Source organism: Podarcis raffonei, chromosome 2, assembly GCF_027172205.1.
Source record: "Podarcis raffonei isolate rPodRaf1 chromosome 2, rPodRaf1.pri, whole genome shotgun sequence".
Lineage (NCBI taxonomy): Eukaryota > Metazoa > Chordata > Lepidosauria > Squamata > Lacertidae > Podarcis > Podarcis raffonei.
The window spans coordinates 79,034,445-79,060,920 of NC_070603.1; the positions used below are offsets into that span (position 1 = coordinate 79,034,445).

General features: G+C 42.2%; 2 protein-coding genes across 4 annotated transcripts; one reads left to right on the forward strand and one right to left on the reverse strand.

Moving 5' to 3' along the window:
- Nucleotides 1-654: 654 nt before the first annotated feature.
- On the reverse strand, nucleotides 655-10,560 carry MKRN2OS (MKRN2 opposite strand). Of its 3 annotated transcripts, none has more exons than XM_053377702.1 (5): nucleotides 10,183-10,560; nucleotides 6,925-7,184; nucleotides 5,125-5,174; nucleotides 4,299-4,461; nucleotides 655-1,154 (listed from the first exon to the last, which is right to left on the reverse strand). In XM_053377702.1, the coding sequence occupies exons 2-5, from the start codon at nucleotides 7,140-7,142 to the stop codon at nucleotides 932-934; spliced, it is 654 nt and encodes a 217-aa protein (XP_053233677.1). In that variant the 5' UTR covers nucleotides 7,143-7,184; nucleotides 10,183-10,560; the 3' UTR covers nucleotides 655-931. The 3 variants fall into 3 exon arrangements, 2 of the variants coding, with proteins under 2 accessions (XP_053233677.1, XP_053233676.1); XR_008329009.1 differs by lacking the exon at nucleotides 10,183-10,560 and adding an exon at nucleotides 2,241-2,426 and having other exon boundaries at nucleotides 1,067-1,154; nucleotides 6,925-8,135; XM_053377701.1 differs by lacking the exon at nucleotides 10,183-10,560 and having other exon boundaries at nucleotides 6,925-8,135.
- A 141-nt stretch (nucleotides 10,561-10,701) lies between these two features.
- MKRN2 (makorin ring finger protein 2) lies at nucleotides 10,702-24,626 on the forward strand. The gene is made up of 8 exons (XM_053377699.1): nucleotides 10,702-10,867; nucleotides 12,752-12,880; nucleotides 13,822-14,000; nucleotides 14,786-15,096; nucleotides 17,847-18,061; nucleotides 19,288-19,398; nucleotides 22,578-22,722; nucleotides 24,276-24,626. The coding sequence occupies exons 1-8, from the start codon at nucleotides 10,839-10,841 to the stop codon at nucleotides 24,417-24,419; spliced, it is 1,263 nt and encodes a 420-aa protein (XP_053233674.1). The 5' UTR covers nucleotides 10,702-10,838; the 3' UTR covers nucleotides 24,420-24,626.
- Nucleotides 24,627-26,476: the final 1,850 nt, after the last annotated feature.

Sequence of the window (26,476 nt, forward strand, 5' to 3'; positions counted from 1 at the left end):
TGTATTTTCTGTAGTTAAGTTTTTAACCTCTATCTTCAGTACATTTTATTTTATTGCTATGGCTAGTGGATGGTGCAAATAAGATTATTCTTCTTCTGAATCTATTTTGTCCATGGAGAACATTAAATTTGTGTTCTTGGTCCACCTTGTCTTGATATTTATGTGAACTTTAGCCATTCTGCTACAGGTAATTAACCAAACTTTAGCTCAGGGATGGTCAAGTTATAGCTCTCCAGAGGTTGCTGGACTACAGCTGCCTATTGGCCATGGTGTTGGGGACCAGCAATATCTGTAGAGCTACAGCTGCTCCACCCCTGCCTTAACTCCTGGTACATCAAGTTTCACAAACTACAGAACATCAAATTGCTTCTTCCTACTTTGGAAGCAAGAGGTGTTTGGAGAATGCAGATCAATAATGTTCAGAATGGCTTAGAGGAATGCCTGTTTACTCAGAGGTAAATCCCAGTGAGTTTGTTTTGAATCAGAAACACACCTAGGATGGAATGTTTTCAGTTTTCTACCTACCATTCTTTGTAAACTAACATTGCTATAGAGTAAACGTGCAAATGAAAAGAAGCTTTTTCTGTCAAGTTAATGATTTTGAAGGTTACTTGCAATACGCAAAAAAAAAAAAAATCAGAACATGCAAGAATACAGATAATGTCTTTATTTTATTTCATTCTTCCAAATATCATTGTTTAGAAAAGTAGAAGTTTATTGGAACAGCCTCAAGGTTCCATAGTCTTATGGATACTTGAGATTAATCCTCAGTCTCTGTGGGACCGCCTTCTGAGTAAACGTGCAGCATGATTTAATACATGTGTTGCAGTCCCAACTTCATGTTTTCTTGTGAGATGAAAGGAACAAGAAATATAAGTGCCTTAACATAAGGATTTTACTTCCATTGCTATACAGTTCCCTCATTATAAATTCAAATGGCAGTGCCCTCCTGAGCAGGAAGGTCAACTGCATAGAAGCCATTTTTGCATATTTCCTTGTAGATGGTGATATACTTGGAAGCTTTCCTTGTTCGTGGAATCACAAATCTCTCTGTAAATTCACTTTTATTCATTTGCTGCTTCTTTTGGGCGCTAAGCACACAGTTAATAAATGTTAGTGCATAGGTGTAACAGTTATGGAGATGTTCTTCATACCTATTAAAGAGAGAACCAGAAAGCAGCATAAGAAACCAATGTGATACATGACTATTAAACATTTTATTAGCTTATGATGATGGTTCAGGCAGGCCATTATGCCAGAGCAATCCTTGACCAATGGAAACATGCACCAGCAGAACATCATTTATGGAAGGATTTTTTAAATGGTGGAACTTGGGGATGTGGTGGAGCAAAGCCACCATTGGTTAGTGTCTTATCTTTGCTGAGGTTAGTCACATTCATTCTGTCTATACAAAGTTACATATGGAAATGATGGAAAGATGCAGATGCTTATATCACCTCCTCCCCAGACAAAACTTTCATGTCATATGTGCCATGTGAGTTACATCACATTGCCCTCATATTTTTTTAAAAAAACAACTACACAAGTGGAAACTTCTGCCTTCTATTTAAAGTTCTAGCTTTCAGTATGAGGCTTAATTTTCCTTCAGTTATATTTGGTTCGCCCATAAATTTATCTTGGATGCAGTTCTTACCACCTTTACATTTTTCTCTTCTTGGAAAGCTGAATTTAGCAATAGCATTTAATCTCTTTTTGCATATTGCCATGTGCCCGAGATTCTACTTGTCCTGTGATTCTCCAGTGGGTAACAAAACAAGCATATATGGCATATGGAGCTGTAAGGATGTGGTTTGCATATGCTAACTGAAGTGTAACCGAGGAACTCTGTAGTCAGGCTAACTTTGCAATGTGTTCCTCATTATTATTAGAACAGTGCTGATTCATTAAAATTGGTCAAAATAAAAAAAAAAAAGCCAGGGAATGTCATCCTTGTATGATTTTTTTTTGGGGGGGTAAGTTTCTCACTTTGAAAACCCATTTCTCTAAAATTCAAAGTATGTATTGGGTTCATTTTTATGAGATACAAGTTTAGGTTTCTTAAAAGGACAGAGTGGCTTTGAGTGCTTTTGCAGCCTATTCTTGGGCGATACACTACTGGGTGGGCTTTGCTTAAAACAAAAACAGATGATGGGCTCAACCGCAAATTTTATGACTGCCTGTTTAGGATCCAGAACAAAATGGTTTTTAAAAAAATAAGATTTATGTCTTTCTCTCCTTACTGAACTGCAGTAAAATTACAAATCTCATGGTAGACACATGCTCTCACCACCAGCATTTCTTATGTCACACACTCTTAGCAAAAAGAGTGCTGTAATTTTCAGAGTAGTGTCTTTGCCTGTGACTTTTCCATAGCTTGGGGATGCCAATGAGTCCCTTCTTGGATTACTTGAAACCTGCACAAAGCTCTTGTTCAATTAAAGTAAGAGAGAATATATTCTACGTTTATATTAATTTTTTTCAAAATTCCAGAACTTTTAAGTAATCATCAGGTCTTTAACATCTGTTGGTCCTTTTTGGTACTTGTAATCATCACTGTATATATTATGCTGGGTCGCAGAAAAATAGCTTGACTAAAGCCTTTATAGGAATGACGTTCCTGTTGCTAGAAGTACTTGAAAAGCAAACATAATATGTTTTGTTTTCCACACTGAAACCATAGGCTGTACTCAAGGGACTATTTGGAATGTACTTCAAGAGAAATCAGTCCTAATAATCATTGGATCAGTGAATATGGACACTGAAATGTTGCTAAGGCCTAGATTAGCCTTCTGGTACTCTCTGGAAATTTTGGACTACAACTCCTATCATTTCTGACAATTGCTTATGCTGACTGTGGCTGATGGGAGTGGTGGTTTAACGCAGCTGGAGAGCACCTGATTGAGAGAGGCTGACATAAATAATGAAAGCAAAACCTGCCTGTCAGCGCTGCCCGAGGTCCCAGCTCACATAAGACCAACGCTGCTTCGTTGTTTAGTATAAAAGTCTTTATTGAAGTTCAGTTCACTTCCACAGCCGCAGCGTGCAACACTACGTCTCAAACTTTAGACCGCCGAAGCTCCGTCTGAATCTCCTCCCCCCTGACACCAGTTTAAGACTCTAGCCTTGCTCCACCTCTTCCTCTGTTCCTTCCTCCTCTGGGTCCGCCTGCCTGTCGGGGTCTCGCCCTTCCTAGACTCTTCTGACGCTGAGTCCCCTGACTCTTCCCCCTCCCTCCTTCGGGCTTTAGGACCTGGCTCCCAATCTGGGTTTTCTGCTGTCCCGCGCGCCTGCACATTTGAACTTGGCGCGCGCGCCCAGCCTCCCACTTTCCTTCTGACCGTTACACTGCTGTCACTGCTCCCCCCTTCGGGGAGGCTAGCTGGACCTGACCTCCCCTCCGTTTCCCCACTTTCCGATGGGGGCGTGGTCAGCCCTGACTCATCTTCTCTCCCCGCTGGAGGAGAGGCTGGTCCTGACACATGTGACTCTTCCCCCCCACTGCGCTCTGGTGGGGGAGCTGGTCCTGATCCTCCGCTGCTGCCTTGGGAGTCCCCGCTGGCCCCTTGCTTCTGGTGCGTCCCCCCTGGGACCCCCCTTGTCCTTACCATCGGCCCCCCCTTCTGGGAATCTTCTGATTCGCTGGAGAAGCTCATGGAATCTCTCGGGTCACTGTCATACTCCCCTACGCTCCCCTCGGATTCCTCTCCTTCGCTCTCTATTTGCTCTCTCCCCTGTGCTTCTGCTCCTGAGCCCCTGACTCTGCCTGTATTCAATTTTGGTTTTGTTTGTTCATCTTCCAACAGAAGTACAATTCTGTACATGCTTACATCCTGTTCCCTCTTGATCAGTGTATCAAACGGTCACGTACATACCAATCAATCCCTGTTCCTTATGAAACACATCTGACAACTTTGAACAGAAGTTAAAGCCAGCAACAATATATTTGATTGCACAGATGAGCGTTAACTGAGAATAGGATGGAGTCCAGTGATAATTTATTCTGCAAAACCATAACAAAACAAAGTTACATGGAACTGCTTGCGATGTCTCGAGCCACCTCTCCCTTCTAGTATTGTTCATACAATACATACTATCAGAATCTCTCAATTAAACCCAAAATATACAGAAATGGTTAAAGAAGGTTAATGAAGAAAGAGGCCTCAGAGTAATTTTGTCTAAAACCATTTCTCCAAATGACTATATCAGATCCTTCTCTGAGTTACCACCTAGGCAGAGTTCCAAAATAAAGGATGTCTAGTTTAGCTGCCATAGTCACATTTGTCTATTGAGCTTCTTACCTGTGTGGAAGCCAGATTTCTGCTGCAGAGAATTGTTCTAGGTATGTATCCCATTGGTTAAGCAGGCCATACATGTCAGGCTGGACTAGATGAACACTTACACATTGTTCCCATCCATGCTCAGCTATGTTAACTCCAGTTTCGTTGTAATTATACACTAAACCTAAATACACAGCAACAGGACAAATCAGAAATGCAAGGATTAGTTATGACATGTGGACCAATAGTATAATTCATTCCATTCTGTTAATTGCTGTCACTTGCAACATCATTCCCATTTCTTTTACAGGCTCATCTGAACAGTAGTTCTAAAAATGTTGGTTATATGAACCCTGAGTATGTAATCCTATGAATGTCAATGTAATGGTATAATTAATTACCTAAATTGTGTAATTTTGCCACAGCAGAAAGCAAGACAAGTAACATTTTTGGCAGAAGACAAACGGTGGTGTAATGGAAGCAGTGCTGCATAAAACCAATACAAGTGGAACAAAAAATTATGCCTTCTTGCATCCGTAGGCACAACTGAAAAGAGCTCTAGCTACAGGCAATCACATATGCGAACTTTCCCCAGCAAAAATGGTTATGTAGACTTAGCAGAAAGGGGATTGGTGGTAGAAGGATTGCAGTTCACATACTGTAAGGAGCCTGAAATCTTGGGAAAGGAAGAGAAATCAAGGGCCAGAATGCCAGGAGGTTGAAGGGGGAGACATTGTAGGCAATAGGCAAAGGATGAGCAACCTGAGAGAAGGAAAAGAGTCCAATAGACATTTATGTTTCACATAGAGAATCTTAATTTAGAAAGTGAATTACAAGTGTCTCTTACCATTAGTATTGGTTATTCCAACATGGAGATCAGAACTTCCATCATACCCTCTGAAAGAAGACATTTAATATCTTTTCATGTTAGAAAACAATCCAGTTATTGGGGAGGGAAATGCTATATTTTTGCAATATAGAGGAGAAGTGTCCTGTTCCCTCTCTCTGCCCTGAAAAGACTGACTACAATCTTATCAAATGTAATTACTGTTCCATTTAATTAATTAAACTTCTAAATGAGTAAAAGGCTGCCTCAATCTGGCAGCAAATTATACATAATATACATACAAAAAAGCACTTATAAAAACTGCAGGTGGTTAGCACCATATTAGAAGACAACAATAACAAGTTTATTTTGGAAATTATTTTCATCCTAATGCAAATGTTATTGATAGATTACTTAACTAAAACTCATGCAAGTAATTGATCAATACTTTTCATCAGGTTGCACCCCACGTTCTGTAGGTTTTATAACTCCTCTAAACCAGGCATGGGGAACCTTTAAGCTCCCTATTGTTCCTTTGCAGCTATGTGGGTACCTGTCCCATGGCACCAAATACGACCACAGATGTGGGATAGTTGGGTGTGGTTTGCAAGGAATGGCCTCATATATTGAAGCAGGACTCCCGTTGGCCCAAATCTGGCTTGAAGCACAAGAGGTTCCCTACCCTTGCTCTAAATCAGTGTTTCCCAAACTCTGGTCTCTAGCTGTTTTGGGACTACAGTTCTCATCATCCCAGACCACTGGTCCTGCTAGCTAGAGATGATGGGAGTTGTAGTTCAAAAACAGCTGGAGACCTAAGATTGAGAAATGCTGCTCTAAACTGATCGTGGGATTTGTAACTCTATAAAGGTGGTGGTGTTGTTGTTTGTTTGTTTGTTTTCATTTCTATATCGCTTTACAAGAAAAAATATCAAAACGGTTTACAGTTGATCACTAAATTAGACCTCCTGACCTGTCAATTTGGTTTCAAAACAAATTTTGACTCACTTTAGTAAATTATGCAGAATTTACTCATTTCTACACCAGAGCTTAGAATAAGACCACATGGTTTGTCTGCAGAAGGTGCCATATTTATTTCATTTTTAAAGTTTTACAAACCATTTAATCCAAGAACTCTCTAAGCAGTGTACATAATAAAATTGTACCGAAATCCACTATTAAGAAACATACATGAAATAATAATTATTAAGACACAGATGAAAACCATAGAACTTCTAAAACAAATATGGTAACTAAATCATAGGTCCGGGTAGGCTTGGTAAAATAAAAACTTTTTCAGTGCATGTCTGAAATATAGTGAGGGTGCTGCCAAACTAAATGATCAACTCCTCACAAAGGCAAAGCAGACATTATATGGCACTTGTAAAAGTGCAAGTTCCCCAGATCAAAGCAGTCAAATTGGCACATGTAGGGCAAGACAATCCCTTAACTAAACTGGTCCCAAGCTCTTAAGGCCTTGAATGGCAGAACCTTGAATGTGGTCCAGTGACAAACTGACAACCAATACAGTATAGATCTTTGAGCAATGGTACCATCATGCTGGCAAAATCTCACTCCTATCAGTTATCATTCTGCACTGCACACTGCTCATTCCTTGGCACCTGTAATCCTGCTGCCACATTGCAAGGATAAGAAAGAATTTAGCCCCCGATCTTGGGAAAACATTGCTACCCACCAGTGGACTGCAGCAGATGGACTGATCTAATCCATCGTAAGGTAGCTTTCATATGTCTTCTTTCTGAGCACACAATCAAGCAAAATGAACATAAATACTAAACAGCATTGCTGAGCAGAAAATCCTACCTCAGAAAGGTTCCTGTAGTAGGTTTAAGTAAAAAAGAACATCTTTCTCTGTGCCCATTAACAAATGGGCTGGGGATAGTGACAGGTGCTTCTTCCAGTTTCCTGTAGAACAGGCTCTGCCCACACAGGGGACAATGCTTGGGCACAAAGGAACCAAAGATGTCTCTCTTACAGTGGCTGATTTTGATTAAGCCTCTCTCCGAGTCCAAAGGCTGCATGATTTCTGCCTCCTCCTTGTGCAAGTGCAGCTGGTCTTCTACCTGGCACAGCCTTATGGGTGAAAGGCAGAGCTTAATCACTGAAATGGGCATGGGAAAGTGGGTGGGATTTGTTAGCTGTGCAGGTGAGAATGACAGATCAGAGAGCCAATTACTCCTCTAAGAGAAGGAAGCCGAGAAGGGGGCAGGGAGGGAGGGTTTGCAGGTGGACATTTCCTTAAAGAGCCAGTATTTGTTTTTTCACATCATGATGAGGTTATTCTGCTGTAGATTCACACAGTATGGCAGCTGTAATTTGCCCACTCCCGTGGTCAATATTGGCTCAGTTCCTGCTAGCGGCTAGCCTTTTGTTTCTCTGCATATAAAACCGAAACCCCAAAGCTATGTTAACTGATGTTAAACAGAAAGGCCCCTGTATTTTCTCTTTTGCACAGAAAGAAAACTGTGACTTGGAAGTTTGGGGCTTGCACCTGCTTCTCCGCTAGCATAGCAGTCAGGCAAACCTAGCAGCATAATACAGTGGTACCTTGGGTTACAGACGCTTCAGGTTACAGACTCCGCTAACCCTGAAATAGTACCTCGGGTTAAGAACTTTGCTTCAGGGTGAGAACAGAAATTGCGCAGCAGACGCGCAGTGGCAGCGGGAGCCCCATTAGCTAAAGTGGTGTCTCAGGTTAAGAACAGTTTCAGGTTAAGAACGGACCTCCAGAATGAATTAAGTTCTTAACCTGAGGTACCACTGTAAAGCTGTTCTTACTGACCACATTCTAATATAACTGAAAGCAGCTCCAAACAAGAACCAAGGCAGTAATCAGAGCTAAAGGACCACCCAGGAATCCATCTTACTAGCTGCAGGAAGCAAGGTTTCTCTCTCCATGTGATCTGCCTGCCTGCTGTGTAAAGTTCTTGTGAGGAATTGGACTCTGATCTACGAAACCCTGGAGCAGATTACTATGAAACGAATGAAGCTTAAATTTTAGGGGCCCTAATCCCAGACAGAAATAGAGGAAAGCAATAGAATGGGAAGAACCAGAGATCTGTTCAAGAAAATTGGAGATATGAAAGGAACATTTCGTACAAAGATTTCCATAATAAAGGACAAAAGTGGAAAGGACCTAACAGAAGCAGAAGACATCAAGAAGAGGTGGCAAGAATACACAGAGGAATTATACCAGAAAGAAATGGATGTCTCGTATACCCCAGGTAGTGTAGTTGCTGACCTTGAGCCAGACATCCTGGAGAGTGAAGTCAAATGGGCCTTAGAAAGCACTGCAAATAACAAGGCCAGTGGAAGTGATGGTATTCCAGCTGAACTATTTAAAATTTTAAAAGATGATGCTGTTAAGGTGCTACACTCAATATGCCAGCAAGTTTGGAAAACTCAGCAGTGGCCAGAAGATTGGAGAAGATCAGTCTACATCCCAGTCCCAAAGAAGGGCAGTGCCAAAGAGTGCTCCAACTACCGCACAATTGCACTCATTTCACACGCTAGCAAGGTTATGCTTAAAATTCTACAAGGAAGGCTCAAGCAGTATGTGGACCGAGAACTCCCAGAAGTGCAAGCTTTATTTAGAAGAGGCAGAGGAACCAGAGACCAAATTGCAAACATGCGCTGGATTATGGAGAAAGCTAGAGAGTTCCAGAAAGACATCTACTTCTGCTTCATTGACTATGCAAAAGCCTTTGACTGTGTCGACCATGGCAAACTATGGCAAGTTCTTAAATAAATGGGAGTGCCTGATCACCTCATCTGTCTCCTGAGAAATCTCTATGTGGGACAAGAAGCTACAGTTAGAACTGGATATGGAACAACTGATTGGTTCAAAATTGGAAAAGGAGTACAACAAGGCTGTATTTTGTCTCCCTGCTTATTTAACTTATATGCAGAATTCATCATGCGAAAGGCTGGGCTGGATGAATCCCTAGCCGGAATTAAGATTGCCGGAAGAAATATCAACAACCTCAGATATGCAGATGACACAACCTTGATGGCAGAAAGTGAGGAGGAATTAAAGAACCTTTTAATGAGGGTGAAAGAGGAGAGCGCAAAATATGGTCTGAAGCTCAACATCAAAAAAACGAAGATCATGGCCACTGGTCCCATCACCTCCTGGCAAATAGAAGGGGAAGAAATGGAGGCAGTGAGAGATTTTACTTTCTTGGGCTCCATGATCACTGCAGATGGTGACAGCAGTCACGAAATTAAAAGACGCCTGCTTCTTGGGAGAAGGGCAATGACAGGCCTAGACAGCATCTTGAGAAGTAGAGACATCACCTTGCCAACAAAGGTCCGTATAGTTAAAGCTATGGTTTTCCCAGTAGTGATGTATGGAAGTGAAAGCTGGACCATAAAGAAGGCTGATCGCCGAAGAATTGATGCTTTTGAATTATGGTGCTGGAGGAGACTCTTGAGAGTCCCATGGACTGCAAGAAGATCAAACCTCTCCATTCTGAAGGAAATCAGCCCTGAGTGCTCACTGGAAGGACAGATTGTGAAGCTGAGGCTCCAGTACTTTGGCCACCTCATGAGAAGAGAAGACTCCCTGGAGAAGACCCTGATGTTGGGAAAGATGGAGGGCACAAGGAGAAGGGGGCGACAGAGGACGAGATGGTTGGATAGTGTTTTCGAGGTTACCAGCATGAGTTTGACCAAACTGCGGGAGGCAGTGGAGGACAGAGGTGCCTGGCGTGCTCTGGTCCATGGGGTCACGAAGAGTCGGACACGACTAAACGACTAAACAACAACAACAACAACAATCCCAGACAGGCACCATAAGTGACTTCAGTCCACGTTGCTTAAAATTTGGGGGTCTAGTAGACTCAAATTGAGTCACACGACTCAAACTGATTAATTTTTTGTTGTATATATTTCAACAGCAACATTTGAACGTCTGTAGCGCAGATGCTGCAAAGGTGGTGTGTCGTGGCAAGTTGGCTGTTCTGCTGAAGAGCGCTCAAATTCTTTCTGCATATTGCCTCTAGAAAATTACTTCCAAGAAGGACTGCAACCCTAAGCACACTAAGTAGAGAATAGACTTACTTCTGATTAAATCTACTTAGCCTTGCACATTGCATCTATATTTGGGGAGACAAGAAAGCAAAAGAAGGAAATATATTGTCTCTCGGTTGGCAGAGCATAAGACTCTTAATCTAAGCGTCATGGGTTTGAGCCCTACGTTGGCAAAAGATTTCTGCATTGCAGGACTAGATGACCCTCGTGACCCCTGCGAACTCTAGGATTCCTGGTGTTTGTGACGCTTCCCGCCCTCCTTGCTAGATAGGGCGATGTGCAGCTCCCAAACGATTCGGCACCACCGTAGATTGAGAACGACTGTCTTGTTCAGAGGCGCCACTAGAGGGCGCGCCGCCTCGCTCTCGCTTCAGGCGCGCGGCCGCTCTAGCCCCACAGGCTGGCAAGGCGCTTCGGCAAGTCTCCATGGCCGCCGCCGGCCTCCATTTCCGCCACAGCCAAAAGCATCCGGCTTCTAATTACGGCCGTGCGTGCTCTCCTAATGCCTTCCGACCGGAAACCAGTTCCTGCAAGAAGAGGCCGGGTAGCTTTGGCAGGGCTCCCAAACAGCTCCTCCTCCTCCTCCCTTCGCCCGCCGCCTTAAGCTCTTCAGGGCTCAGCGGAACCAAAATGCGAAGAGCTGCGCCGGGAGGGGACGCCGAAGCGGGAGCGGAGCCGGAGGAGACATGAGCAGCACTAAGGACGTGACCTGCAGGTCAGAGCCGCCGAGCACTGCGACCTCTCCCCTCCCCCACCCATCGCCCTACGGCGCGCGGGCACGCCCCGCCCCTCGCCGGGGAGGGGTCGAGAGGCGGCCGGGCTCCCTCCCTCCTCCCTGTGGCCCGTTAAACTCCCGAGAGCCCCCTCCCCCACCCAACGGAAGGGGAAGGAGAGGCGGGCGCCGCTGCTTCTGCTTCCTACCTTTGTTCCATTTCCCTGGTGACGGGGACGCACCCCGCTCCCGCCTGCAGCCCCGTTGGTCCCAAAGCCCTGCAAGGGGACCCTCGTGGGCCTAGAAGCCACTAGGTGTATAGGATCTCCCTTTGGGGAGACGACGAGGCAACCTCTGTGGTCCTGGCCCACCATCCCTACCTAGCTCGCCTCCGCACGCGCCTGTGTGTGTCTACTTATTTAGCTTGCTTTTGAGCAGCTGAAGTGCGCCCCAGTAGGGAAGAGAAACAGAAACTTAGTTGTGCGAGAGTAGGAACCCAAGAGCAGCCCTGTTGGATCAGAACTGTGGCCCTTTCTGGTCCAGCATCTCGTTCTCAACAGTGCGCAAGCAGACACGGAGCCATAATATGAGCACAACAGCGCTCTCCTCACCTGTGAATTCCGGCAATTGATATTCAGAGGCATATGCTGCCTGGGATGCTGACCTTCAAGACCCTGATTGCTGGTCCTCACCGTGTTATGTGGCAGGACATTTCATAGTTTAGCTATGCTCTGAAAAGAAGCATTTCCAGATATTTTATGTTCTGAATCTCCTATGATTCAGCTTCATGGGATGTGCCAGTTTCTAGTATTACCCAAATAGAGAGAATTGTTGGTGATTTTTTAAAAAAGTAAACCTTTTAAAAGAACATATTCTGTCAAGTGCATTTTCTGCTATTTATTTAGTCAGTTGCTTTATATCGCTCAGGGCAATCCAAAGATACATTAAAACCAAGAGGAAAAAGAAATGCTTTAAAAACATCCCACCCGACTTCTAAAAGAACACAGATAATTAAAGGTCAAAGGCCTTGTTACAGAAGAAAGTTTTTGCCTAGTGCCTAAAGCTATATAATGATAATGGAGTGAGCACTCCACAAACGATGCCTGTTCTCCTGTTGCGATTTTCCATACCTCTTGTGAAGGAGGCACACAAAGAAGGGTCTTAGCGGGGTCTGGGTTGGTTCATATGGGGGGAGGCAGTCCTTAAAGTATTGTAGTCCTGAGTCATTTAAGGCTTTATAGGTCAAAAGCAGCACTTTGAATTGGGCCTGGAAACTAATTGGCAGCCAGTATAGTTATGCCAGGATTGGTGTTGTATGCTCTTGTCCTGTGTTTCCCAAACGTTTTCCAACCATGGCCACCTTCCTGACCTTCTTTCCTTCCTGTGGCCCGCATGGGTGTAGCCAAGGGGGAGGCAGGGGAGCAGCTGCTCCCCAAATCAGTAAAAATCATTACACATCTGAGGTTCTGCCTCCTTGCCTTTTTTCCTAACAAAAAAAGCCCTAAATTAGGCATAGGCAACCTCGGTCCTCCAGATGTTTTTGGGACTACAATTCCCATCATACCTGACCACTGGTCCTGTTAGCTAGGGATCATGGGAATTGTAGTCCCAAAATATCTGGAGGGCCGAGGTTGCCTACGCCTGCCCTAAATATTTTTCCTTATAGAAGAGTTGCTCCAACCTCTTGATCACTTATGCTTTTACTAAGTTCATTTCATTTTTGAAATTGTGCCCTAATTTCTGTCTCACTTTTCCTGGTTTCACATTATGGTGCATGTTATAGTTGATGCATAATGCTTGATGGTTGATTTTTGGTCATGTCTGAACAACATCAAGAAATAGTTTAAATGCCTGTCATCTGTTGGTATTTTCTCTTTGTCACTGCAGGTATTTTATGCAAGGGGTATGCCGTGAAGGAAGTAGGTGCCTGTTTTCACATGATTTGTCTACAAGTAAACCATCTACTATCTGCAAATTCTACCAGAAAGGCCAATGCGCCTATGGAACTCGCTGCAGGTATGGGCTGCTTGTTTTAAAAATAAAACAGACAGGTTTTTTGCAGGGGGGTGGAGTGTCATGCCAATGATATTTCCTAAGCTGTTGATCCTCTAGACTTGAAGAACAGCTTGTGGCTTGGCTTCTATTTGGTTTGTAATATCTAGATTTTTATTAAAATCAGAGGAAGAGCTTAATGTTCCAATATCCTGGTTGCAGCTGGACAGTTAGTTCTTAGAATCTGTGCTGCTGCTTGTTTTATAAAAAAGCTTGCAAGATTAAAGCTTGCATTGTGTGAAGCCCAGCTGGTTGATCTAAAGTTACAATCCCATATACACTTTCTTGGGTGTATATACCATTGAACTCAGTGCATAGAACTGGGATGTTTATGCTGCAATCCTAAATATTAAATAGAAGTAAGTTTCTTTTGAAATCGGCAGAGCTCTAAGATTAGGATCCTATGTACTCTTAAGAGTACTTTCTGGGCTTAAGTAGATGAGGGATGTAGTCTCTCCTAAGGGGATTTTAGTTATGTTATAGAAAGATTAAAAAGTCAATTTAGACTGCAGTCCTTACCCCACTAAGGCCCATTGAATTCAATAAGACTTACTTCTGAGTAGAATTCTGCTGGAAGACTGCAACCCTGTCCCTCACTTAATTGAAATCAGTGGGACTTATTCTTGCATAGGAAGGTACTGTGAATACGTTAAAAGTGCAGTAACTCATACTCATTGTATGTTTAGTGTAGATTTTGCTGAATTCGTCCAAGCAGTAAGTGACACTCATTCTTAAGAACCCACTTGCTTTTAAACAGCCTGCCTATTGAAACAAGTCCCTTTTTGCAAGGGTGGCTATCCCCCCAAACCTGAGAATTACACAGTAGGGTAATTGTACTAGCACAAATGCATTGAAATAAATGTCTTCCGCAGTTAATATTTGTGGTCTTTTTATTTGTTCTTAAGATATGATCATGTTAGACCTTCTGCATCAGGTGCCATAGTGAGTACTAGGACACTTTGCGCTTCTGCACCACCATTCTACAGCCTTAACACTCAGCCGGAGCAAAATGCACCTATAACAAAAAGTAAAGTACATGAGCCTGGAAAACGTGAAAAGAAAACATTAGTGCTCAGAGACAGAGGTAAGAGGGGGTTTTTTTTCGATTTTTCTAATGCTGTTGACACTTGGTTGTTTTGCTTATTTGCTGCTTTTTATTTGGTCCTAAATGATTCCAAGCATTTGTCCTTACATAAACAGACTCACACACTGCAGCTGACACACTAACATGTCACCATGTACAGTTTGGAAAGCTCTGGCCTACAGTGACCAAGAAACAGGCCCCAACCTTGGCAGATAGGAGCAGACTTGATTCTTAATGGCTGAGATTTTAAAAGTTGGTTTCGTGTGCACACACCCACACACCATAATGTTCCTGAGTGCACCCTTTTGCATTCTCCAATGTCAGTGCATGGCTGCCATTCACTCGTATGGAGAAAGATACAGCACTGCACTTGGGGAGACTGTTGCTGTGAAGGGAGGGCAAGAGCTACTCAATCTTCACCTCTAGGATCCTGGAAACTTACAAGCTCTCCCTTCATGCACACTGTGCCTGCTGCCATGACTGGCATTTTGTAAATTTGCAATTATTTTTCACCCATTCTTTAATTTTCGATGCATGTTTTTCTGATGCTTGTTCCAGAAAGAATTGGGTGTGAGTAATTAATGTGCATGACTGGAGATGATAAAGCTTTCTACGATCTGAAGATGAAAGTAGGTTCCCTGTGTTTAGTGGAGGCAAGTTGAATTAAATTGCAATTTAGAAATGCCTGCCAGCTGCTTTATTACCTTATGATGGGATATTTCATGAGCAGCTAACCGTAGCTCTTCTGTTTCACATGATCACATGCTATTTTCTCCTCTCCCAAGATTTATGTGGCTCAAATGAGGAAAGGACGAGATGCAGCGCTCAGAGTGATTCAGCATGTTGCAGTGTTCCAACAGATGCTCTAGAAGCAAAGCCCCATTCATATTTGGAAGCTATCCGCAGTGGGCTTGAAGATGATGATGCTGAACCTGGAAGTTCATATGCAGATGGTGAACAGTTATGTCCCTATGCAGCAGCTGGCATGTGCCAGTTTGGTGACAGATGTCTCTACCTCCATGGGCAAGTGTGTGAAATCTGTGGCTTGCAAGTACTTCATCCCTTTGACCCAGAACAGAGAAAGATGCATGAAAAGGTAAACATGACTAAAAAGAAAACTAATTTCAACCTGAAACTATATTTCTTGAAACGTCTTGTAGATCTATGTTATTTTTGGTTTTTAGTGTCCTCCTACAGATCTAGCTAGAATCTATGGTTTCCTGCCATGAGAGTGAGCTGTAGTGAGCCTAGGTCTCAAGTCCCCTCTTCTGCTCTTTCGTGCCTTCATCAAGTAGACTGGAATCTTTGGCTTCTGGTTTTAAGCTAACCACTGCTCCCTATGTCATCTGAACTTGGTGGACTGTGGTTTTGTTTATGCTGCAGCTGACTTTTTCCCCTAGATCCTGGCTTGGTCTCGCTAGGCATAGTTTGAACAAGCCACAGATCCCCAAGTTCAGACATTGTGGGGGACTGTGGTTAGTTGGAAAGCTTCCTCTTTAAATTTACTCCATGTAGATTAATAATGTGATTCACTATTGTAGTAGGAAACCATGATAATGCTATTGTGTCAGTGTAGTCTTACATTTTTGCTAGCATATTTTCCTCTAGTTTATTGGTAAGCTTCATTTTAAGGTATCTACAAGTATGTTTTTGTCACCTTCCATGAGTAATCAAGTGGCTTAAAAAATACTAATAACTTGAGTCAATTACTGGAGAAAGTAGTATGTAAAATTGCATTGGAAAATAATACTTAAAATACAGTATAATCAGTGTGTGAAGCCATGAAATATAATTTTCACAGCTATATTAAAATATGTCTATTGTAGCATTATCAGAATCTAAAACCAAAGTAGGTGTTGAATGCACCAGTCTCATGAAACTAGCCTTAGAATTCAACCTGTTGCTAAATTCTTAAGTGTAACTGATTAGAAGTAATGAAATTCCATTGAGCTTCTTATAGGTGTGCTAATGTTGTACTGTTATTTTTAGATTTGATTGATGCTTTTAAATGGATTGTCTTGTATTTCGTTTCAATACTATAGTTGGTTTCAGTAACTCAAATATTTAACGCAGAATGTATCTATAAATGTTCTTGCATACTGTATTCTATACATTGCATTTCTGGGAATGTTTCCTATACTGCTTCCATTCTTCTTAAAAATGATTGATAGTACAAAACCATAGCCTTCACACTCTGCCCTTACTTACCAGGTTGTATCCAACATAATGCTAAGTGGATATTCCATCAGCCCAATAATTTCTGCTTTTTCAGTGGAATGTTCTTCTCTCTCTCCCTCCCCACATTCCCTTAAACATTTCTAGGAGTTCCCCCAACCCCGTGGAACAGATTTGGGGCGAATGTGGTGCATGCATGGAGGGAGAAAATGCCCTGTAGCACAAGCACTAATTCTTGCACTGATGGGATGCAGTAGTTGAATACTACGGTAGTTCCATTCTTCTTTTCCTGACCCTTCCTGCCTGATGGCTCTCCTGCAATATGCTGTGCTAAGGCAACGGACAATCTTTATTATTATTATTATTATTATTATTATTATTATTATTATGTTAGCCCAGTGCTCAAATGGGGCGGAATCCTATGTCACTTCTTTCCAGGCAGAGATCATTGGGCCTGGCCCAACATACCCCACTTTCTCTTTTGTCCCATGTTAAAACCAAAGCTACTTCCTCTCCCACCCCTCACCCTCTTCAGACAGATTACTCATCAGTATTAAATTAAATCCTGTTAACTTCTCGTATATCAGGACTGTTCAACTTGTGACCCATCATGCCAAATTCAGCTCACCAGCTGTACACTGTGATGTGATCACCAGGTGCTTGACAGTCCCCCCCCCCACCTCCTGCTCTGTGAAAATAGGGCATTTACATAGTTGCTGGTAGGCTTCATTAAGCTTAATGGGTCTGAAGTTGTGTGGGCCTCATCTGTAAAATTCTACTGTCACATAATTGTATCCAGTTGCCATTTTAAATCCAAGGTCAGCTGCATGCTTAATTATAGCTTAATGTCAGTCCCTTGGCTGTCCAAGGTCTTTACGCTGGTGGGTTTGGTTTGGTTTAGTATTTATATTCTTCTTTTTAAAACAACAACAACAAAGCAGCTACTGTGTTTTTGGTGAGGGGGTTCTTAATTAATGTTTGTTTTATTACCAAGGAAAACTTGTATCAATCTAGCAAGGGAACTTTTGTTCCTCTACTCTCCCTCCACAAATCTGCTTTGGATGGTTAGTGTAACCCCTAGAAAAAGCTTGATTTAATGACACTTAGGCTGCAATCCTACGTTCCTGGCAGGTGGCAGTGGGACTTGATGGAGCAGCAATGCCAGCACAGACTGGTGCTTGAGGCAGGAGGGGGAAGCAGAGAAAATATCCCTCTGCTGTGCCAGCTCCCAGGCTGCTGTGAACAGGCCCAGATCTGACTCATTTGCCATCACAATGACAACAGCAAGGTCTGCACAGAATCTAGTAGATCCAGGGCCAGCCCAGTCCTGCTCCCTCCCATTGGCTGTAGCCATCTGGGATGCTGTTGGCAGTAACTTGCACCTGCTGTGTAAGTGGGCATATTCAAGTGCTTCTCATTGGTGGAGCTCCTCCACCATCTGAGGCTGACAGAGCCAGGCAGGACTGGATGGAAGGAACCTCTCCCCCCAGCACAACCCCCAGCAAGGCATATGAGGGGTTTGAATTGCTCTGCCAGTTCTAAATTGACAGGTTTAGGACTGTACTGTCAGAACATTGTAGTGGCTCCATGACAGAAACATATAGTAGCATCCCTTCCCTCTGCTTCCTTCAAAAATATATAATATATTTTGGGCTTTTCTTACATGTATAGATGTGCATGGCTACGTTTGAACACGAGATGGAGAAGGCCTTTGCCTTTCAGGCAAGTCAGGACAAGGTGTGCAGTATCTGCATGGAAGTGGTATATGACAAACCATCAGCATCTGAAAGAAGATTTGGAATCCTTTCCAACTGCAATCACACATACTGCTTGTCCTGTATCCGGCAGTGGAGGGGTGTCAAGCAGTTTGAGAATCCAATCATAAAGTAAGTTCCTAACAACCTTCGTTTTCAGAATACAGTGCGGAATACTTTTCTTATTTCTTTCCTTTGTACCTTCAAACGAGGTGTAGTGTAGCTGAGGATTGACTAAGGAAATTTTTGCTTACGGTTTTTTGTTATTGCAGTGTTACAGGAATTTTTTCGATTGATGGGGAAACCCCCATTTGTAACAACAACCAAAAGATATTATGGAATATGTAAGGGGGGTTATTGATGAGAACAGAATATCTTGTTGGCTTCAGTATGAGCCTCAGAAAATGAAGATTTGTTTGTGTTTGTACAGAAAATGCTGAAACCTAGCATTTTAAAAATTTGGTTCCTTGGATAAGACTGAATTTTTTTGTTATGGCCATCCCAACATTCAGCATACTGTAGCCACTGAGCATGTCATTGAATGCAGATAAAAATTAAATGGTGGGAAAGAATCTTGCCTGGATCAGCTCTGGAAGTGGGGGTGAAGGCAAAAGAGTAGAGTATGTGTGGTGTAGTGGTTAAGAGTCACGTAGTCACGTAATCTGGGGAACCGGGTTCGTGTCTCCGCTCCTCCACATGCAGCTGCTGGGTGACCTTGGGCCAGTCACACTTCTTTGAAGTCTCTCAGCCCCACTCACCACACAGAGTGTTTGTTGTGGGGGAGGAAGGGAAAGGAGAATGTTAGCCGCTTTGAGACTCCTTAAAGGGAGTGAAAGGCGGGATATCAAATCCAAACTCTTCTTTTTCTTCTTCTTCTTCTTCTTCTTCTTCTTCTATGAGGCCATCTCCTTTTAATACTGTGCTTTGAATTGCTGTGACGTGCATCAGCTTTGAGAAACAGAAATTTGCATCCCAATTACCACACTGATCTGAGCAGAGAAGCTGAAATCTCTGCTCATATCAGCTCTTATGATGGAGCCCATCATCACACTGATAAGGGGAGAGGTTGAAACATCTTTTCACGCCAGTGTGAGATTGGAGCTCAACACTGCCCCCTCCTGCCCTGCTCGCTTTTCTTTTTTTAAGCTCCCCCACCCTCAGAAAAAACTTTGTTTTTAAGTTAGTTTTTTAAAGGGTGGGGGAGCTTTGGGAGCTGCCAGAAATCACTTTGGGCCCCAGATATGGCTTCCAGGCTGCAGGCTACTGAGTTGTACTTCAGAAGTGCTTGGTGTTGCTCTTGAATTGGATGAAACTGCTTCTCAGCAAACTACACATATACTTTTTAAATTTCATCCAAGGTCCTGTCCAGAATGTCGTGTGATATCAGAGTTTGTAATTCCCAGTGTGTATTGGGTGGAAGATCAGACTAAAAAGAACGAGCTGATTGAAGCATTTAAGCAGGGAGTGGGGTAAGTATTATGATGATTATAATGTGAGACCAGAGTTGTTTGATGAGAAGGAGTTCAATTACATAATAATTAATATATTGTGTTATTGTCTCAGTCTAGAGCAGTATGCAGTATACAGAATATTCTGTAGTTAAAAAGGTTTTTGTGAATATGTCTATCAGACTATTAAACATAAAAGTGGCAATCAGTGGGATGAAATACCTCCCCCCCCCATTAAAATAACTCCAGGATGTGTTGGTTAAGAGTTTGGTAACATGTTTATACTGATCCAAATAGTGATTTTTCCCCCACCCTTTAGCACGCTAGTAGTTTGATTCAGATGAAAGGCCAAGTCCTGCTTTGCATGAAGACGACCCAGGCTCACACACTCCATCCTCCCATTATGGCCTTCTGTTCTTCATCTGTCCTTCAGTTCTGGATGAAGGCAAACTGGTTTCTGCAAACCATAATTTGCAATTCTGTCTTCTAGGCAAAGTTGGTTTGCCAACAGAGCAGATGTAGATGGGGGTATGGAAATAGAGGCCGTGTGAGCCCACTACGTTCCCAATTCTTTGGGGTTATCGAGCAACTTTTATGCCCAAATTGACCCATGGCCTTTGCCAAATAATTTTTTTATTTATTTATTTAGTTCTGTTTATATATCAGCCTTCATCAAAAGATCTTGGCGCGGTTCACAAGATAAAAATGCAAGAAGCTGTGTGTCCCATAATGCATGTTTTGCGAGTTACAAGTGATCACTGGTGATCCACCTACCCCTATTTAGTTTTTTGTTTTACTAGCATTCTTCCACTTGGCTAGGCTCACACTTTTTTATCCCTCGAAATGAAAGTGAGTATTGGCACCCGGAAAAGGCCGTCTTTTCTCTTTTTAAAAATGTGTGTCATATTGAATTCAAGTGGGGACTCTTGATGATTAGTTCCATCGAGCCGCACTTCAGGCCTCAGCTTGGCCAGGGACTTCGCTACTGTGTCTTTTTGGAGAATGCAGTCCTCGGGTTGAATTAATCTTCAATCTCATATATAGAAATTTATGGCCTCATTTCTGAGGTTAATGAAGTAGAATATCTGAAAAGACTTGTTTACTATTTGCATTTAGGCTGTAACTTGGTAATAAGGTCAGACCACAAATCATTTCAATATCCATTTTCTCTAAAATTGCTAAAGATCCTGATTTTTTTACCCATGGTGGGGTGGGGAATACATCAGGAAACTTAAGAAGTCTTTTTCTAATCATTACTTTGCCAGGACAACATTTTTAAGTGCAGTGTTTAACTGAAACAGCAAATCTAGAATGAAAGTATGTTTTCAACCTTCTCACACTATTTTGATCAAACTTTCCCCTTAAAATTTGTCAAAACAAAACAAAAACCCACATGTGGCGAATAGTTCATTTTATGGGAGCCAACAGTGAATTGTGTACATATCTTACTAATCTATCTAGCATTTGGTTAAATGCTTGTTGTAATTAACCAAATGCCAGCTGTGTCATTCTGTGACCTTCACTGTTGGTCTCTGAGATGTGTGTGCCTCAAAAGGCAAAGCTTTTGTTGTTTACATTGTGTTACTCTTTATTTATGCAGTGTTTATGCTTATCAGTCACATCAGGGGCTGTGCTATTAATACATCTAGAGCTGAAATCTGCAGCTGGTGATCAGAACAAGCAGCTTGAGCCTGTGATTCGGTGTTTTGTGTCTAAAGGCTATAAATTATATACTTCTGTGGAAAATCTAAGCGTGACAGCTCCAAAAATGGACCTATATGCAGGAAGGGAAAGCACCTGGCAGTAAACCTCCTGACTTTGCAGCTCTTTTATGGAACAAATCCACCCAAAAAAAATCATTTTGGATTTGTCTTGATAGAGGAATTAAGAGGAATGGTAAAAATACATAATAGCAAAGTTACTAGCATTTTTGACATGGTCTCAAGCTGAAATCTTTTCTGCCTTTGACCATCTTTTATAGAATCAGAATCATGGAATTGTAGAGTTGGAAGGGAACCCAAGGGTCATCTAGTCCAGCCCCCTGCATTGCACAAATCTCAACTAAAGCACCCAAATAGAACTTTCAAATTGCAGTAAGATCTGCCCTGTTAAATATAATTTGAAGCAAGTTGCAAGCTGCCTTTCTCAGTTAGGACAATGTGCTTCCTTAATGCAGATTAATGGGAAGTACAGTTAATATGCTTTTGTGGTATCACAGGCTTGGATGGTTGACCCATCTAAGTGACTCAGAATGTAAAATGATGTCTGAACAGAATTTTTTGTCCTAAATAAAACCGATTCTGTGAGTGGGTTTTTCTCTCAGAAAGAATCTATCCCCTTCTTGCTTCGGATTTTAACAGTTGAACTTAATAGCTGGTTAAAGTTACTGTGTTACGCTCAAATGTACATACTGATATTGGCAGTATGGCTTCAGATTGTCAAATTTTACTTACAATTTTTACTTAAAGATTTTATAATAAGAAAAGAAGTCTCCTATAATATAATAAGTTATGGCTGAAGCTACGTATCTGACATTTTTGCCTGCTTCCGTTTTGTTCTAGTAAGAAACTAAAGTGTGCCGTTGGGTCAAAAGAGATCACAATTCCTTAACGTTGTCCTAAGCCTCTTTTACCACAACACTCCATACACTTCCCAGTGAAGTCTCACATTGGTATACTACAGTCAGAACAGGACCAGAAATAAATGCACACATCCACTGCCATATCATACCCAGCTTCATTTCTCTGAAGATACATGGGAGAAAGAGTGGCTGCAAAAGGGTTGACGATCTGATCTGCACAGGGACTGTCATAGCCAGGGACTGTACATCACTGCTCTGCTCCAGTAGAGATTGATGGAGAAGCATTCTATTCACCTAAAGCTTTGTTGAGCAGAGTCACCAATGCAAATCTAATCGGAGGGAGAGTCAGTGATGGGTCCTGGAGGAAATTAGTCAAGCTCTTTGTGTTTAATTGCTTTCCTCTTACCTTACAGTAAAGCAAGCAATACTTGATGCCTGCAATAATGCCACTGACAATCTCCCCACCTCTTGCATTGAAGTGTCTTAGGTGCTTTTACTTTGGGTTTTCACTCCTGTGTTTACTTTTATTTTTTCTTGTTTTTAGCAACATCAGCCACCTTGAGATTTAGGGTATAAATGAATGCCCTTGTGTTTTGTGTTTTCTCTCTCCTATGTTCAGGAGGAAGGCCTGCAAGTATTTTGACCAGGGTAAAGGGACCTGCCCATTTGGGGGGAAGTGTCTGTACCTGCATGCCTATCCAGATGGGAGACGGGCTGAACCAGAGAAACCACGAAAGCAGCTTAGCTCTGAGGGGACTGTCCGGGTAAGATTTCCAGCCATGTGTCTTCTCTCAACTAAACAGCAGCGCTGGGCTTCAGTGATCCGACATTCTTCCACTGAAGACTTTGACACTTTTATACATTCATAAAAGGCTTCAGAGTATCAGCTGTAGCATAGCTGGCCCCTTTGGGGAACAGGCTGCTCTTTTCCTAAGATCCCAAGTACTGAATCTCACTTTGACAATGGAGTTCTTTCAATTTCAGAATCTAGTTTACTTGGCATTTAAAACACAAACGCTTGAGTGTACTTGTTCATTTTTGCCTAGCTAGCAAGTGTGGTTTTAAATAGCCCTGAAAATTGCACATTTATATGTTTGGGTCATCTAAGTAGGCTTCTTTTCAGTAAAGACTATTGTATTTCTAATAATAGTGCACTTGTTGCTTATAACCTTTACTGTAAGCTTAATGCTGTTTTGTCAGATCAGTACAGATACCTACACAGCTAGTGCTGTAGCCCTTGCTGGCAGCGCAGGCACAGCGGCATGCTTTGAAGTCCTGGACTTCAGAGCTCATTTTTTGTGTCTACTTTTGCTATACGATTGGAGCCTCTGAAGAGGGAAAGTTTGCATTTTGTGTTTACATGCAGTAGTTACCTGGTTTGAGCATGGTACAGAATTCATGCTCCAGGATGGCCTCACCCCTCTTGCCGTGCAGCACTGCAAGAGCCTTTTTGAACCTTATTTTTTCAGTCTACAAGACAGAACATAGGCTCAGGCCACAGTGTGCATGAAATTTAATTGTAATTGCTATTTTAACTAGGAGATCAGAATTTTAACACTAGCTGAAATCCGCACAGCTAAATGCTATATACTCTGTTCTGACTATTGATCACAATATTCAGTAGGCATTTATGGCCTTGTATTTCTGAGGTGATTTGTTGACTGTTGGTCATGGATGAACTGAACTGCATGACTCAGGTTGGCTTCAGTAGTTTGGAACTGGCACTTTACCGTATTAAACCTATGCCAGCCGTGCTATTACTATGACACATGCTGGAGCAGCAAATATCCCCAAGATTACAAGTTGCAGTGCTGATGTAAGAGGCCTTAGGGTCCAATGGGAATTTAGAGGAGTAGTAGCTACAACACACACTCCCATCAGCTGGACCCAAGAGCTGTTAAGGTCTTGGAAATACAAAGGCCAGGATCACAAGCTTGCATTTACAGAAAGGCCCTTCCTAGGGCAAGGACTGATAGCTCACTGGTCAAGCACATGCTTGCATAGAAAAAGGTGCCAGTTTCAAGTGCTGTGCAAAATCTTTGCCTGAGACTAGTGGGTTAGATGGGCAAATAGGGGACTTAGCCTCCAAGAAAAGGAAACTTTTCACACATCAGTGACCCATGTGCCTCTCTGCAGCTGGCATATTTTTGGTACCAAGGGAAGTAGGCCTTGTCATACTTGTGCTGCACTGTGGAGGAAGCTGTTTTAGCTGTAGCAGTACCCTGCTTTTCAGTTCAGGTGTATGCAGTATTTAAGCAGATATCTTCTTAGGTATGAGTCATTAGTGAGCACTGTATTTTGTTGTTTTTTCTTCTAGTTCCTTAATTCTGTTCGCCTCTGGGATTTTATTGAAGATCGAGAAAACAGAACACTGCCAGCTGCTGACAATGATGTAACAGAGATGGGAGAGCTTTTTATGCATCTTTCCGGAGCAGATGCTGAACCTGCTGCTCCTCCCTAAACCACCACAAGATCTCTACCATGTACTCTTCTGTATCGGTCTTTCTGTTCCTTAAATAACTTTGTACTGTTTACCACTTTAGAATTACTGTGCCATGGAGACTGAAGTCCTGGTGAAATTCTAGTATGAGCCTGACACTGTAGAGCAGAACAATTGAAGCTTAATAAAATGATTGCTTTAAATAAAAATGTCAGTGTATAGTCATAAGTAGAACTACTTCTGTTTTTCTGAAATCAGAACACCAGTGTGTTCCCCAAAGAAAACTTCCAGATTTTGAGAGGTGATTTTTCAGGAAACAAATCATAAGTAAAGCTAGGGGCAGGCAGATGTGAACATCAAGCATCATCATGTAGACTCAAACCAGCATACCCCAGTATAGCTTAATGTTGTTAAAGGTTGTTGGGGGTTTTTACAAGAAAAAAGTTAGGAAAATTATTTAGGACTAGTCAAGTCTTAAAGCAGTACAGTTGATCAAATTTTAAACACTAAATGGATCTTGTTTTTTAATGCATTAATGTTCTTTAAAATTTGGTTATGAGCAATAGTACAAGGCTCCATTTCATAAGCAATATAGATATTTTAACAAAGTAACACACCCATCTATGCTACCGTTGTTTTGACTGTACTCCTTTTATTCCTAATAATGGAAGTCCAGTCAGAATAAGCCAGCAGTTACATGCAGATGGAGCAGGCAATATCTCTTTGGTACAGAAATATCACTTATGGGATTTCTATACTACTCAAGCCACTGTAAGTCTCTTAGACTATATTCTATTGAAATCCATACCCAGTCTCTGCTGGAAAACTCAGTAATGTAGCCCACCTTTTTCCATATAAAGGTGATCCCTTTAGGTGCCCAATGCGTCCACCAGGACTTTGGAAGATGAGCACTAATACTTTGAATAGTGCCTGGAAATAAACCAATGCACCTGCAAGACATGTTTCTATTACCAAAACAGTCGGAACCCACATTTTTAACTATCAGCCATTTCCAAATGATATTCGAAAGGGTATAACTAGGTCAATACTGTGCAGAAGAGTTCACAGCTCACTCAAGAGGCATCATGAAGATACTGAAAGGATACAGGGGGGCCCTGCAGGACCACATAGGATAAATGGCATGATGGGCCAAGCAGTAAAAGCCCTTGCCCTGTCTTCTGAGAGCAGCTGTCCAAGACAAGCACAACTACTGAAACACCGCCTTCAAGCTAGAGAGCTTGTCTTGAAGGATATCACGGTTGATTTTCATTTTTATTATTTATTAAATCTGTATACTGCTCTATATCCATAGATCTCAGGGTGGTTCATTACATGCCATCAGAGGCCACTGCAAGGTCCAGAATGAGCAGGGGCACCTCCTCCTTGCACAGATCATCCATCAAGGTAATACGATAAAACAGGTCTGCAAACGAAATTGGCAACCACATAATTGAGCACCTTTCCAGGAAGGGACTATTAAGCAGTGCTTGGTCAGCATCTACAGAAGTGACATTTTTGGGGGAGGGAGAAAAAAATGTTAACAGCAGTTTACCTCTTGGAGAGTGGCAAGAACTGCAGCAATTTGTGGCTGTGTGCCCCCCCCCCCAAAAATTGCTTCTTGGGAGGCCAGATCCATCTACCCTAGCTAGAATTTATTACACAGCTAATTGTTAAGTACCACTATATTAAAACTGAATAAATGCATGAATTTAATGTTACTAAATGTCATCTGCACCTAGACTAGCCTTATTTTATTGGACAAGGAGTAGGAGATAACGGGAGAGATTTCGATAAGGCCACCCAGAGCTACACCAGGACTCCCACCATCCACATGCAGCAGTGGGTCAACAAGACTAATCTGGCTTGTTACTATGGAAAATGTTATTCCTACAGTGTAAAATGTATTGGCATTGCTCCCTAACAAGGTTGGGAATAGCTTTAAAGAAAGTTACTTTACCAGCAAACGAGGCAAAATGAATCCCATAATTGCTATAAAAATAGCATTCATTTCTAGCTAAGCCAGACCACGCTGCAGTGTTTTAAGGTGCAGTGCATTTGCAGAATGAATTACTCTTTCA

Excerpts from the sequence above, each read along its gene's own strand:
- MKRN2OS (XM_053377701.1), bottom strand. The coding sequence starts at position 7,235 with ATGCCCATTTCAGTGATTAAGCTCTGCCTTTCACCCATAAGGCTGTGC. Across the intron at positions 5,175-6,924 it reads ACTACAGGAACCTTTCTGAG|AGGGTATGATGGAAGTTCTG; the intron begins GTAGGATTTTCT and ends GTCTTCTTTCAG. Across the intron at positions 4,462-5,124 it reads TGGAATAACCAATACTAATG|GTTTAGTGTATAATTACAAC; the intron begins GTAAGAGACACT and ends CTGTGTATTTAG.
- MKRN2 (XM_053377699.1), top strand. The coding sequence starts at position 10,839 with ATGAGCAGCACTAAGGACGTGACCTGCAG. Across the intron at positions 14,001-14,785 it reads ATTAGTGCTCAGAGACAGAG|ATTTATGTGGCTCAAATGAG; the intron begins GTAAGAGGGGGT and ends TCCTCTCCCAAG. Across the intron at positions 22,723-24,275 it reads GCTCTGAGGGGACTGTCCGG|TTCCTTAATTCTGTTCGCCT; the intron begins GTAAGATTTCCA and ends TTTTTCTTCTAG.